Here is a 13,440-nt window from a genome sequence, read left to right on the forward strand (position 1 = left end):
GGGCCGACTTAGTCGACTCGAATTCCGGTCTTAGACCGTTTACAAATTGATAAAAGTGCTCCATGTCAAGTTGCTTTTACCGGAGCTCAATGTCCTCGAGACAATGCCATTTTGGCTCTAAAATAGCCAATTCACCCCAAAGTTCCGATAGTTCATTATAGTATTCACGTGTAGTTTTATCACCTTGGGTCATAGATACTCTTTCTTGAAGATTGCACACATGTGCAATATCTTTTAGGGAATACATATTTTTGAGATATTCCCATGCCTTATTGGCATGCTCAAACTTGGCGACACTAGAGCATTTCTTTATGTCAACACTACTAATTAGCCATGACATAATTTTAGCATGCACTATTCGCCATTCCTTTCAACTTTTTTCAAAGTTGGCTAAGGCTTTGTTTTTCTCCTCTTCGGTTAAGAGAACTTCTTTATCACCTTCCATTTTGGTGAGGACAAGTTTAGGTTCCGAATCAGAACCATCTACTATGCCCCATAATCCTTTTCCCCATATGTGGTGCTTCATTATTGAAGCCCACATTACATAATTTGTGTCGTTTAGCTTCATGGGTATGATGATGATTTTATCTTGATCATCCATCTTTTACAAAGGTGATAAAAGAAGAAAAGTAGAAAGAAAAAAAATATAGGGGAAGAGAGATTAAAAGAAAGCAAACACAAGATTTTGATGCAACGAGCCTTCGTCTTTTCTCCTTCCTTCAAAAAGGGGCTTCAAAGAACCCAACCAAGGTGATAAAACACCTTTGTATGCTTGGCACGGAAAACGAGACAAGAAATTCTCATGACGTAGGATGGACCTTGCTCTGATACCATGAAATGAAATGATGATCTTCCAAACATGAACTTAGATCCACACGAGAAGGTGTCTAAAAAGACACTAAAGCATAACCCTTAAAAAAGGGTGTAATGGGAAGCAAAAGAAATAAAATATTCTTTTATTGATATGAAAAACATCAAATGCTTAAGAAGTATTAGAACTATTTTACAAGAGGGGCTGCACCCCTATATATACAAGTTTGAAAAGGGAAGAAGAGGAGAGTTCTTAAGGAGCTCTCCTTGTAGCCGTTGGAATGGTCCAACGGTTAGAAATGTAATCGTTGGACCATTCCAATGGTTACCTTTCTAGTTAAGTTCCAAGTGGAAAGGTTAGTCTAGTTCTATTAGAATTAGACACTCAAAAATACAAAAATAAATACAGAAATATATAATAATATAAATATTATATATATACGTTTTACATTTTAACACCTTGTTCTTCCTTCTTAGCAAACTTTCAGTTATTTCACCGACAATTTGAGGGGGTGTTAAATAATATATATATATATATATGTATTTCTTCTTTGTATATATACATACATGTATATTTATATATACTTGTATATTGTATTTTAGGATTGTTTTATGTATTATTTTATATTTTTTAGATTGAAATGCCATTAGCTGCATTTCTGTCATTATATTTTTAGCTGTTAGGTCTATCTAGTGGCTAGTTGAGCCCTTTTTTGGCTCACTTCCTCTTGTATACGAGGTAGAGGAAAGTTGCATACGAGGACAATGCCATACCACTTCTAACACACACTCACGCATATATACACACATATATATATATATATATATATATATGCTTTTAACTTAAAGGACGCAGTTTTGTGTCTCCTTGTCGGTTTAAATTTATGTCATTTATTTTGCCGTCGTGCTATCACGTTCACATGCTACTGCTTACGCATTTATTTAGCCGATATACGATTTTGTACCTCATGCACTGCTTACACATTTATTTAGCTGAGGTATGCTTTCGTACCTCGTGTATTGTTTACACATTTATTTAACTGTGGTCGATGTGTGGTTTACTTTGTCGCTGCGCTATCACATGCATAGGTTGTTGCTTATGCATTTATTTAGCCGAGGTATGATTTCGTACCTTATGCACTGCTTATGCATTTATTTAGTCGAGGTACGGTTTAGTACCTCGTGTATTGCTTACACATTTATCTAGCTTGATGTGTGGTTTCACACATCGAGTATTGTTTTATACATTACTGTCGCGCTGTAATGTGCACAAGCCTGCATTATGTTAAATATGTATTATACGTATATATGTACAACCTTGTAAGGTATGCAGTTTTGCGTACTCTTCCCTACACGATATTACACTTGTTCTTTTTTAAAAAGATGCAGATTCACGCATGTCCGCCAAAACTTTAAAGAAAAGAGATTTCTTGCAAAAATCTAGTATTCAAATATGCATGGTTTTGCAAAACAAATTCGAACACTTGAAGGTTGCCTAATTGCAACTAAGTTTTTTCCAAACCGGTGCAATATGAAGAAGTGTTTACAAACTTTTGTATGATATCCGATATGACTCGAATATCCCCGGTTGGGAGCATAAGAAGGTGAAAATTGTTAAGGTAGGGGTTTCTCTTTAAAAACCCACACCCCGTTTATCGTAAGCAGTATCATGAGACATGCACGACATGTTGATACTACGGTAATTGGATGAGAGATTCGTGGTAATCTCGTAACGTGCAAATTACACAATGATATAAAAGTGGTAATCACATCAATGGTGATAATTGCCTTCACAGGCAAGATGCTCGCGTTGGTTTGAAAGACTAGAGCATGCCAAATTAAACTAAAATGGTTACATCGTTTCTTTAACAACACAATAAAGTTGGGGTTTCTTTATGAGAAATCGATACCTCTCTCATCGTAGTGGTACTTTCAGACATGCAGGGCATGTTAGTACTACGATGATTGGATGAGAAGTTTATGGTAACCTCGTAGCGTGAAATCACACAATGATAAAATGAAATCACGTAAATGATGATAGTCAGACTTTGAAAATTCTAAATAATATTGGGATTTCTTTATGAGAAACCAATACCCTTTTCATCGTAATAGTACTATCAGACATGCACGACATGCTAGTACTACGATGATTGGACGAGAGGTTTATGGTAACCTCATAGCGTACAAATGCATAATGATAACATGAAAATCACATAAATGGTGATCATCGCCTTTACAACTAAGATGCTCGAGTTGGTTTGAAAGGCCAGAGCAGGTAGAATGGGTCGTCAGTTAAAATGGAACATGACATATCCATTCGTTGTTATGGTTCTCTCAAAAGAGAGAATAGGATGATACAAAAACTCTTATAGACATGTTAACAACTACCTTCGAGCAAATGACTCGGCGTCTCCAGTCATCGGAGTTAGGAGACGGGGTTACCAAAAATTATCATAGGTGGTAGTTTTCATGGACTTCTGCAGAAGTTGAATGCATCCCTTGAACGTGTAACCTCTCGAGAATTCTCTCTCGGTCATTGGTCGTCTCCTTAGAAGCAGACTGAGTTAGTTGTTCGGGGTATAAAAAAACATAGCATAACAAACCCTTGGAAAGTCTCATTTGTTTCTACATTTTTATTTTGTGTACCCTCAGGACAATTAATATCGAAACAAAGTTATCATGTTCATTTTGCTTATTTTGACTTGCACACCACGAAAGGAACAACATATATATGTTAGTTTGGTTATAAATTTTATTAGCATGCTCATTTTTACTTATGTTAAACTGTATATCACGAATGGAATTACGCATGTGTTAGTCTTATTCTGAATTATTATATCTATGCACCTACCAGATTTTTATCGATCTGACCCCGTTTCGTGGGTATAAGTGATGATTAGGTCGGTACGACAAACTATGATACGATGACGTGATGATATCAAGATGAGACTCTTTCTTTGACGTTTCACTCTTGATGACATTTTTTGTAATCCGGTAAAAAATTTTATTTGAAATTTCACTTTTCGTATAAACTTTAAAACTTCGTTTTTAATCTATTTGGTTTCAATGAATGTACAAAATTACATATCCGTTGTGTAAGGAAAAGGTTCGCAAGTAATGCGCTCAAGGTCCGTTGACTTGTTATTTCAAAACACCATTTTCTGCCGAATTACTATTTAAAACTCTGATAAAGGAATGATTACAAGGCTTTCAATTTTTTTTAAAAAAAGTTACAAGTTCGGGATTTTGGGGGCGTTACAAAAACAAGGCCATAAGTTTGAAACTTGTAAGGTTATTTTCACCGTATGGGAGCTTAAATGTAATGATAAAAGCTTTACACCTGTCACATTATCTGCCTTTTAAAAACGATCTAGTGTACCTTGCATTCAGGGCTTCAAGAGAAGCTTGTCAAACTTTTTTCATATGTATTTCTTTGTTTATTTGCATGAATACTAGACATGAAGTAATTTCCTATGGTGCTCATTGATGTTCTAGGTGGATTCACACATTCAGGAGCTGGATAAATATTTAAAGAAATTTGATGAAGATCTTCGACGAGGTACTCCTTTTATTGTTAATTTCTCTACCCTTTTGTGCTCAATGTCTTCAATATGTTGCTGGTTTCCTCTTTTTCTTCCCCTCATTTTTTTATCATGCGAGCACACATTTGCTTCTAAACAAAGATTCATGCTCTGAGCAGAGAGAGAGCTTACTGGTGCCCCTAGCACGGGAAAGCAGAATCTCAGTGGTGGTACTAGAACTGGGAAAGCTAGCGAAAGTAATAGAGGGCGGAAGAAGTATGCATCGTCCACATTGCTCTTTTTGAAAGCTTCTAACACACACCTTACTTTCCTAAAGCATATTTTCAGTTCTGTTCCTGTGCATCTTATCACTATGTAACATGGTTTTTTTTTTGTGTGTGTGAGTAAATTCTTTGAAGGCTTCTGGTTGAGTTTATTTTAAAGCATTAATGTGAATTCGACCTTGTGTTGTCTTCTAAATGCTATTTTTCATGATTGATTGTTCAGGGTTATGCTTAAGAGCAAGTTTGTAGTTGATGAATATGTTTGTATAAATAAATTTTTTGTTGGGACAAACTAGGGTTAAGAATTTTCCTATGCAAATATTTTGATGAAAATATAAATTTAATGCTACTAAAGGAAATTATTGTTTGAGGCATTCAGGAAAATATTTTCTGATTGTACTTTCGAGCCTCTTGTAATGAAACATGAAGAACACAACCAAGTGCCTCTTATGGGCAAGTACAACACACACAAATGGAGACCACTTATGGGTCAATATACAATCACAAACACAATGCCACTTATGGGCATGAGAGAAAGCATAAAAAATATATATTTATTGAGAGAGAGCTTGAGAACAAGCATTACAAACCAGAGGCGATTCAACCCCTATTTATACGCAAAAGGGACATCAGGAGCCATTGAGAGTACTCCCAACAGCTTGAAATATAGCTGTTGGGAGCACTCCCAACAGCTCTATTTTAAGGGCAATATAAAGTTTATAATGCCCTTGATAAAAAAATTAAAATACATAAAAACAGAAAACCCTAAAGTGCCCCTAATTAGCGTAACTGATTACATAGGGTGAAAAGACTAAAATACCCCTAATGGGTATTACCTATTACATCGATACATATATATATATATATACATATTAATGTATGTATATATATGTACATACCCAAAAATTATCTGTTTGAAATTAGTGCAGGGTTATTGGCTGGACTTCTTGTGCTGCCCTAATATAATACATCCATTGCAAGCTACCTAAGAAAGTAATTAGTTAGAATAGTTTCTACCTTGTCAGCTGATATTGAGAGAACAAAATTGAGATAAATACCAGTAGCATACAACTATATGCAGGTAGCTGAAAGTCTGTACTGCTTTATGACCGCCATCCATCTGAACTTCAAAATTCAAGATTAAGACTTTGCAAGATATACACAATAAGCACCAGAAGTTCGAAGTATAGAAATCATACAACTATATTGTTTTGTTTATTTGTTTTAAGGTGAGAGAAAGGTTTTATTGAACTCTATAAACCCTTAAGAATAGCTAGCACTAGCATGATAAATCACAGCTTTTTTTGTATAAACTCTCATGGTGGTGGTATTTATTTGCTTTATTGTGGTTATTGCAAACAAGAGATCATGATGACGAAGACCTACTTTTTGCACAACTTGTCACCTGGTTGTGTTATGTCAACAACATGAGTCCAGCTTAGATGGTATGAGAAATTTTAGCATTAAGATTACAGAGATACAACCTAAACTCCCATGGATAGATATTTGACACGTGCTTCATGTATTGAAATTTTTATAAATTTTATGAAACCAATTGTAATCTCAACTACAATGTATAGAAGGCATCCAACTAGTAGCATGATATTCTGTATTTGGAAGAAAGGGAGTGCGTCAGGTGAATGTGCTCATCATTTACTTTTGTATAAAGCCGAAACCTGAATCACTCCACAATCTTTATGTCCCTGTTTATTGTTTTCTTCCTAGTCTTTGTGAGTCGTCCATTTCCAAGTTCCTTGAATGCATTGCATGTCCTCGTGTGATGTGCTTAAACCCACTCAATCAGTAACTTATTATTCTGTTGGTGCCACCTCCTTATCTCCTGTAATGGATACTTCATCTACATTTTTATGAAAACATTTTTCCAACATACAAATCCTATGCCAATTGCCAGTTCATATCCCACATTACTTGCTTTTCAAATTCTCATAAAACTTAACTTCCCACTGGAAATACAATGCTTACCATAAAAAAACTTGTTGCTTATCCTGCAGAAGTTTAAGTGAATTATTATGTACTTAAACAATGCAAAGATTGGTTGTTCTTTATCTTGTACTTGGCATTGGAAGGGCATGAATAGTCACTTAGAAACAGGTTAGAAGAGAGAAAAGGGTCCATAGCAGATGATTATGGATTTACGTGTCAACGTGATGTAAGAGCATGCAATTGACAGAACAATCATACAAGGCGATGTACACTGTGTCCAGGTGAATGTCAATTCTTTGGCTTGGATTGTCCATATTTTCAGTGCTCAGTCAACAAACTTTTGGGCCTGTTATTTGCCCGTCATATCCAGTCTCTCTTTCACCACACATGATCAAATTTCCAAAGGACATTCATCTGCTCTGTGATGGATCTTATCAGATTTAGTGAATGTTTCTTTTCTCACCGATCAACTGCTCTTCCTGTAGGTCACGTTTAGCTGTAGCAGAGGTACCAACCATGGAACTGGAGTTGCCAGTTGATCCAAATGAGCCCACTTATTGTTTCTGCAACCAAGTGTCGTATGGAGAGATGGTTGCCTGCGATAATCCAGATGTAAGCTTGTTTCCCCTGCATTTTTTCCTAATTCCAAAATATCATAAGCGATTGTAATGTTATTTGCCTTTAAACAGTGCAAGATAGAGTGGTTCCACTTTGGCTGTGTTGGCCTGAGTGAACAGCCCAAGGGAAAATGGTACTGCACAGATTGTGCTGGAATTCAGAAGCGTCGCAAGGGAAGATGATTGGTGAGACTTTCCGCTGGTTTTTTGTCAAGGTTCAAGGTTGGTTAAGTTTTTCATGTGTCTTCTTTGTTAATTTTCACATGGATTACATCTTCAGAAAATTTAAAATTCGCTTTTTTGTTTTTTGAATTTTCAGGTTCCAGCTGGACTTAGTTGCCAGTGCTACTGCATGGGGATTTGATCATTGTTGAACATATTGTGAACAGCTATGGCTTTCCAAGGGTATGATTATGGTGCAGATGAACAAACCATGCAATGTCACCGTACATAAAGAGATGCATCAGCATGAAAAATTGTTCGTACAAGTATCATGTTTCCTTTTTAATCATAAAAGATAGAGTCAAGTTTGTCCCTTGTGTATATTGTGTTAAATAATGTATTGCAAGATATTTTCTTGTTTTCTTATTTTTCTTTTTAGTATTATTTGTATAGGTATTTTTTCCTTTTATTATTTTTATTTTTTGGATTTTTTTGGATTGTATTTGACTAGCCAAAGGTTTGACTAAAGTCAAATACATAGATTAGTTGGGCTTCCAACGGCTCTATTTAGAGACGTTGGGGCCCAACGACTCTCTTGTTCTCTATTGTGTATATATGGGGTGTTGCCCCTTCCAAATGTTTAGTTTTTTTTGTGTGATTTATTATCAATAATATTCATTTTTCTCTTAGTGTTGGCCTTTTTTGGGTATTTGTGTATGAGCCTCTCTTGGTTCTATTTTCGATATTTGGTTGGAGCTCCTTGAAGTGTTCGTTGTTGATGATCTTGGAGCTCATTTCATTACATGGTATCATTACCAGAGCTTGGTGATCAAGCTAAGTTTATTTTTGGTACGTCAAGAAATGTGCCATTCAAAAATTGAAACAGAGGTAAAGCTCTTTTTGCAATTCCTATTTCAATGTGAAAGATTGGAGAATTGCTCATGCCTTTTATTGGTAGTGGAGTATTCGTTATCTTTTATTATCTTTTCTACTTCTTTACTCTTATTGTCTTTCTTTTTTTTCAAACCTTGTAAAATGAATGACAATCATAATGTATTATGGGCTTTAATTATGAATCACTTTATATGGGAAAAGGGGTTGTGGGGATTAGTGGATGAGACCGATTTGAAACCCAAACTAATCCTTATAAAGGTACAAGGTGAGAAAGAGATACTTCTTACGAAGGTTGAAAAAAACAAGGCCATCTTCACTTACGAGAAAAAGTAGATGTAATGAAGAATGAGACATGCTAAGTTCATGTCTTGGCTCATTAATAGTGTTTATATCAAAAAAATGCTAAGTCATAAAATTTGAACATGCAAACGATTATCTTAAGAGAATGTACTTTCTTAAAGATATTGTACATGTGTGCAATCTGAATTATGAAAAGAGTTGCTTTTCTTGAGTCAAAATGGCATTGTATGCATGACATGAAATTTTATCAAAATCAAATAAATACAGAATACTTCTTTCAATTTATTAATAAATTGAGGTTAGAGTTTGAATAAACCAAATTTGTTTTTCTTTATCAAAGAAAAGTGCCTTCAATAAAAGACATGATAGAAAAATTAAGCATGAAGGAAAATAGGCTTAAAAAGAGAATCTTAGTGTGATCATGACTTGTTCTTATTCGTATCTAGATCAAAAAATTATGTTCGTACCTACAAACCTTCACTATGGGAGGATAAATGATGAGAAACAAGGAAATGAGTTTTAAAAAGAAAAGTAATTTGTTACTATTGCCGTTAATCGGGACATGGGAAAACATATTGTTCGAAATTGAAGAAGCCCTATCAGACTGCCACAAAAATCGAGTGAACCATCCATTAGAATAATGTCTTTAACTCAGTTAGTAGAGACACTTCAACTTCTATTCAAAGGAACATCTTCATCCACTGGAGTTGCAGTCTCTTCTTTTGGGATCTTCGATCTCTGTAAATCTCTTTAGCTCCTTGATTCAAGTGTTTCTTTTCATATGACATCAAATATTAATATATTATCTAAATATCATAACTCAAGTGAGTCAAATGTTTTTATTGGTGATGGAATATTTTTTGAGATAAAAAAATAGAAAGTTTTGAAAATATTTTTCAAAACTCAAAAGGATTTTGTATTCCACAAATTAGATATATTCTTAAACTTAACCAAAACCTTTTATTCATTTTTCAATTATCTGACCATGGATGTAATGTTTTCTTCTCCTCTTGTGGTTGTCAAGTACATGATTGTTAGTCAGAAAAGCTGATTGGGGAATGCCATAGAGAAAGAGGTTTATACTATATGGATTTTTTGGAAATACCCAAGAATACATTGTGTTGTAATGTTCAGAAAGTAGATTTGGATTTATGTCATAAGAGACTTGGTCATCGTAGTGTATCCAAGATCTAGTTTTTTTTCAAAGATGATTTTTTTTTTTTTTGTAAATTTGAAAACTTTACTTGTAAAAATTGTATTCTTGGTAAAATGAAGAGATTACCTTTTCAAGAATGAACCTTTGTCTCTTCACGACCACTTGAGTTAATACATTCGGATGTGTGGGGACCTGCACCTGTTATATCAAAAGGTAACTTTATATATTATGTAATTTTTGTGGATGATTTTTCAAGACATACTTAGATCTATTTTCTTAAATATAAATATGAAGTTTTTGCATGCTTTCAAATATTTTATAACCTAGTCAAAAATAAATTCAAGAATGATATTTCTATCTTTCGCATTGATTTAAGGGAAGAGTTTTTGTCTAAAGAATTTAAAGGTTATCTAAATCTATACATTATCACACATCAAAGATCCTGTCCCTTTACCCTTGAATAAAATTGTTTAGCTAAAAGAAAACATAGGCATATTATAGAGACAACAAAAACTCTACTTATTACAGATCAAGTACCTAAAGTTTTTTGGGTTGAAGCTACTCTAATTGCCGTTTACCTTTTTAACAGAATGCCATCCTCTTCTTTGAAAAACATATCTACGGTTGAAAAACTTTTTAAACAAATTTCAGATTATTTTAGGTTGAGAGTTTTTGAATGCAAGTGTTTTGTTTTTTCTGACAAAAATGATAAACTTTCTTCTCGTATTATTCCTTATATTTTTCTAGGATATGCAAATTTTCAAAAAAGCTATAGATGTTTTGATTTTAAAACTAAAAAGTTATGTGTCAAAAAATGTATCTTTTTTAGAAAATGAAAGTTTTTTCGAAAGTGAACGCTAAGAAAATATGAGTTCTTTTTTATTGGATTTAGTTTCAAAGATTGATGAATGTGATATTGATGAAAGCCAAGAAGATCAAGATGACATGATAAGTAAAGAATCAATTTGTGATAATCAAGATTGTATTCAATACTTTAGGCGAGGTAATTTAGAACAACCATGTGCCCTCGAAAAATATACTAGTAGTGAAGAAAAAAAAGAAATACAAATGAAAAAGTCATCCAGAGTGTCAAAGTTCTTGAAAAATTTGTCTTATAAGTCTTTTTCACCTAAGCATCAAGCCTACATTGCACTAATACATTCCTACATAGAACGTTTTAACTATGCTTCAACAAAGGAACACTCTGAATTGGTGAAAGCAATGACAACATAATTAAATGCCTTAGAAAAGGTAAATACATGGATTATTCAAGATATTTCATCAAACAAAAAGCCTATAGGTTGTCAATGTGTGTACAAAGTTAAAACGAAGAGTGACAAGACTTTTGAAAGGTATAAGACCAGATTAGTTGTCAAGGGCTATTCTTAAGAATATGAAATAAACTATGAAATGACTTTTGCTCCAATCGTTATAATGACCACAATTAGGATCTTAGTGGCTCTTGCCTCTGTAAAGAATTGTCCTATATATCAAATGGATGTCAAAAATGTATTTCTCAATAGACGATTAGTCGAAGAAGTGTATATGGAACCACTACCTAGTATTAATATTCTTAAAGGAAAGGCGCTTCGTTTAAATAAGGCTTTGTATGGTCTTAAACAAGCCTCCAAAGCTTGGTATGACGCATTTAATTAAGTTATGCTCGATTTTGATTTTCAATTTTCTTATTGATACAATTTTGTTTGTCAAGATTTCTGATGTAGATATTATTATACTTCTCCTCTATGTCGACGACATGATTATCACTGGAAGTGATAAACAATGAGTTAAAAATAAAAAAAAATCTCAAAAAATACTTTAAAATGAGTGATTTTGGTTTTTTAAAATTTTTCTTATTTTAGAAGTTTTATTCTTCTAGAGGCTATTTGTTGACTCGGTCTAAGTTTGCTTTAGATATTTGTTGACATGGTTGGTATTTTCGATGAGAAAAGGGTCGACACTCTTGAAGTTGTAAATGTCAAAATAAAGTTTGATGATGAAAAACCACTTGAAAATCTAACACCTTACATGCAACTTGTCGGGGTACTGTTTTATCTTTCCATTACAAGACCTGACATTACGCATGTTGTTCATACAACAAGCCAATTTCAACATGCTCTTATCACTGTTCATATGTGAGTTGTTTTTAGGTATTATTAGATATATTAAAACATTTTTTTTGAAGATTGTTCTTCTTTGCTTCTTTCTCTTTAGATTTAATTGTTTAGACTGATGCAAATTGGGAAAGATATCTAAATAACCGACACTCAACTACTGATTTCTGTGTGTTTTTAGGTGAATCATTAATTTCTTGGAGGTGCAAGAAGCAACAAAAAATTTCTCTCTCGTCAACTGAAATAGAATACAGAGTCATGACTAAAATTACTATGAAAGTAGTTTGGCTAAGGAGGTAGTTGCATGCCATGGGTGTTCAGAGTATAAGGCCATCACAACTATGCTGCGACAACAAAAATTCTATTTACATTGTAAGCAATCAGACATTTCACGAACGAACCAAGTACATTGAGATGAATTGTCACTATGTGCGAGAGAAATTTTTATACGGTACTATTGATCTTTCTTATGCTTCTTGACAGATTTCTTTAACAAATCTCTCGCAGTTCTTAGATGTAACTTTTTCTTAGACAAACTTTTGATTGTTCATTCGTAAGTTTGAGAGGGAGCATTAAATAATGTATTACAAAATATTTTCTTATTTTTTTTATTTTTTATTAGTATTATTTGTATAGGTATTTTTTCCTTTTCTTGTGTTTATACATGACAGCACCAAGAGAAAAATGAATATTATTAATAATAAATCACACCAAAAAAAAACTACAAACATTTGGAGGGGGTAACACCCCCATATATATACACAGTAGAGAACATGAGAGAGTAGTTGGGTTCCAACGGCTCTAAATAGAACCGTCGGAAGCCCAATGACTGTATTTGACTTTAGTCAAACCTTTGATTAGTCAAATACAGTCCAAAATTTTCGTAATAAACTGTTTCATCCAGTCAGAGGCCATGACTCATCCCGGCCTAGTTACTTGGTGAGAAAGGAGGGCTACACGAGGTTGTGCAATCGAGCTTTTCCAAACAAAGCTACAGTAGTGCTCCTTCTCTTTGGTATGAAAAATATTTTATCCCAGGTTCTTCAGAACATGTTTGCCACATCCAAAAAATTCTCATCGTCTTGAAGTCCTGTTGATCTTGTGCCAATCCGTACTTGACATGAACTCTCTGGTCAAAGTGCATGACAAAGATTTTTTTTTTTTTTATCTACCACAGCAAAAGTTAAATGTCAAAAATTACCCATATCCTATTCTTTCTATTTTGGGAAACAATTGTAAAAACTATGTATTATATAATATGAATAACTCTTATCGGAAAAGGGCCATGAATAACTCAAAAATCAATATGCATCATAGAATAACGCGGCAGTGAAAACTAGAGACCCCAAGAAAATTTAGGATATTTAAGAGGTCAAGTCCAGGTAGAGAGATGGCAAATTACATTCCAATCTCTGCAGTGTTACATATGTTATCATTGTGTATTGTTGCCCACAATGTCTCCACTCCTTTGGTAGGGGCAACTTTTAAATGTCACCAAGTTGACGGTTCGTCACAAGTTAAAAAACCCATAGGTTGAAACTGGGTGTATTCTCTGATGGGCACGAGTTTCATCAAGGGTTTACCAACTAGAGGCCAGCCAATTTGAGATCAGTGATGGGATCCAAATAAATGTTTTTC

General features: G+C 34.0%; 1 protein-coding gene across 1 annotated transcript in view; it reads left to right on the forward strand.

Annotated features, from left to right (window-relative positions):
* The window catches only part of LOC149819319 (PHD finger protein ING1-like), a 34,301-nt gene extending 26,326 nt beyond the window's left edge, over positions 1-7,975 (forward strand). The window contains exons 4-8 of the mRNA XM_089985298.1: positions 4,306-4,369; positions 4,511-4,607; positions 7,045-7,171; positions 7,249-7,398; positions 7,496-7,975. Coding sequence (XP_089841424.1) covers positions 4,306-4,369; positions 4,511-4,607; positions 7,045-7,171; positions 7,249-7,359 — 399 coding nt within the window. The 3' untranslated portion in view covers positions 7,360-7,398; positions 7,496-7,975. The remainder of the gene's footprint in view (positions 1-4,305; positions 4,370-4,510; positions 4,608-7,044; positions 7,172-7,248; positions 7,399-7,495) is intronic.
* Positions 7,976-13,440: the final 5,465 nt, after the last annotated feature.

This window comes from Nuphar pumila, chromosome 13 (genome assembly GCF_984573655.1).
Source record: "Nuphar pumila chromosome 13, dmNupPumi1.hap1.1, whole genome shotgun sequence".
NCBI lineage: Eukaryota > Viridiplantae > Streptophyta > Magnoliopsida > Nymphaeales > Nymphaeaceae > Nuphar > Nuphar pumila.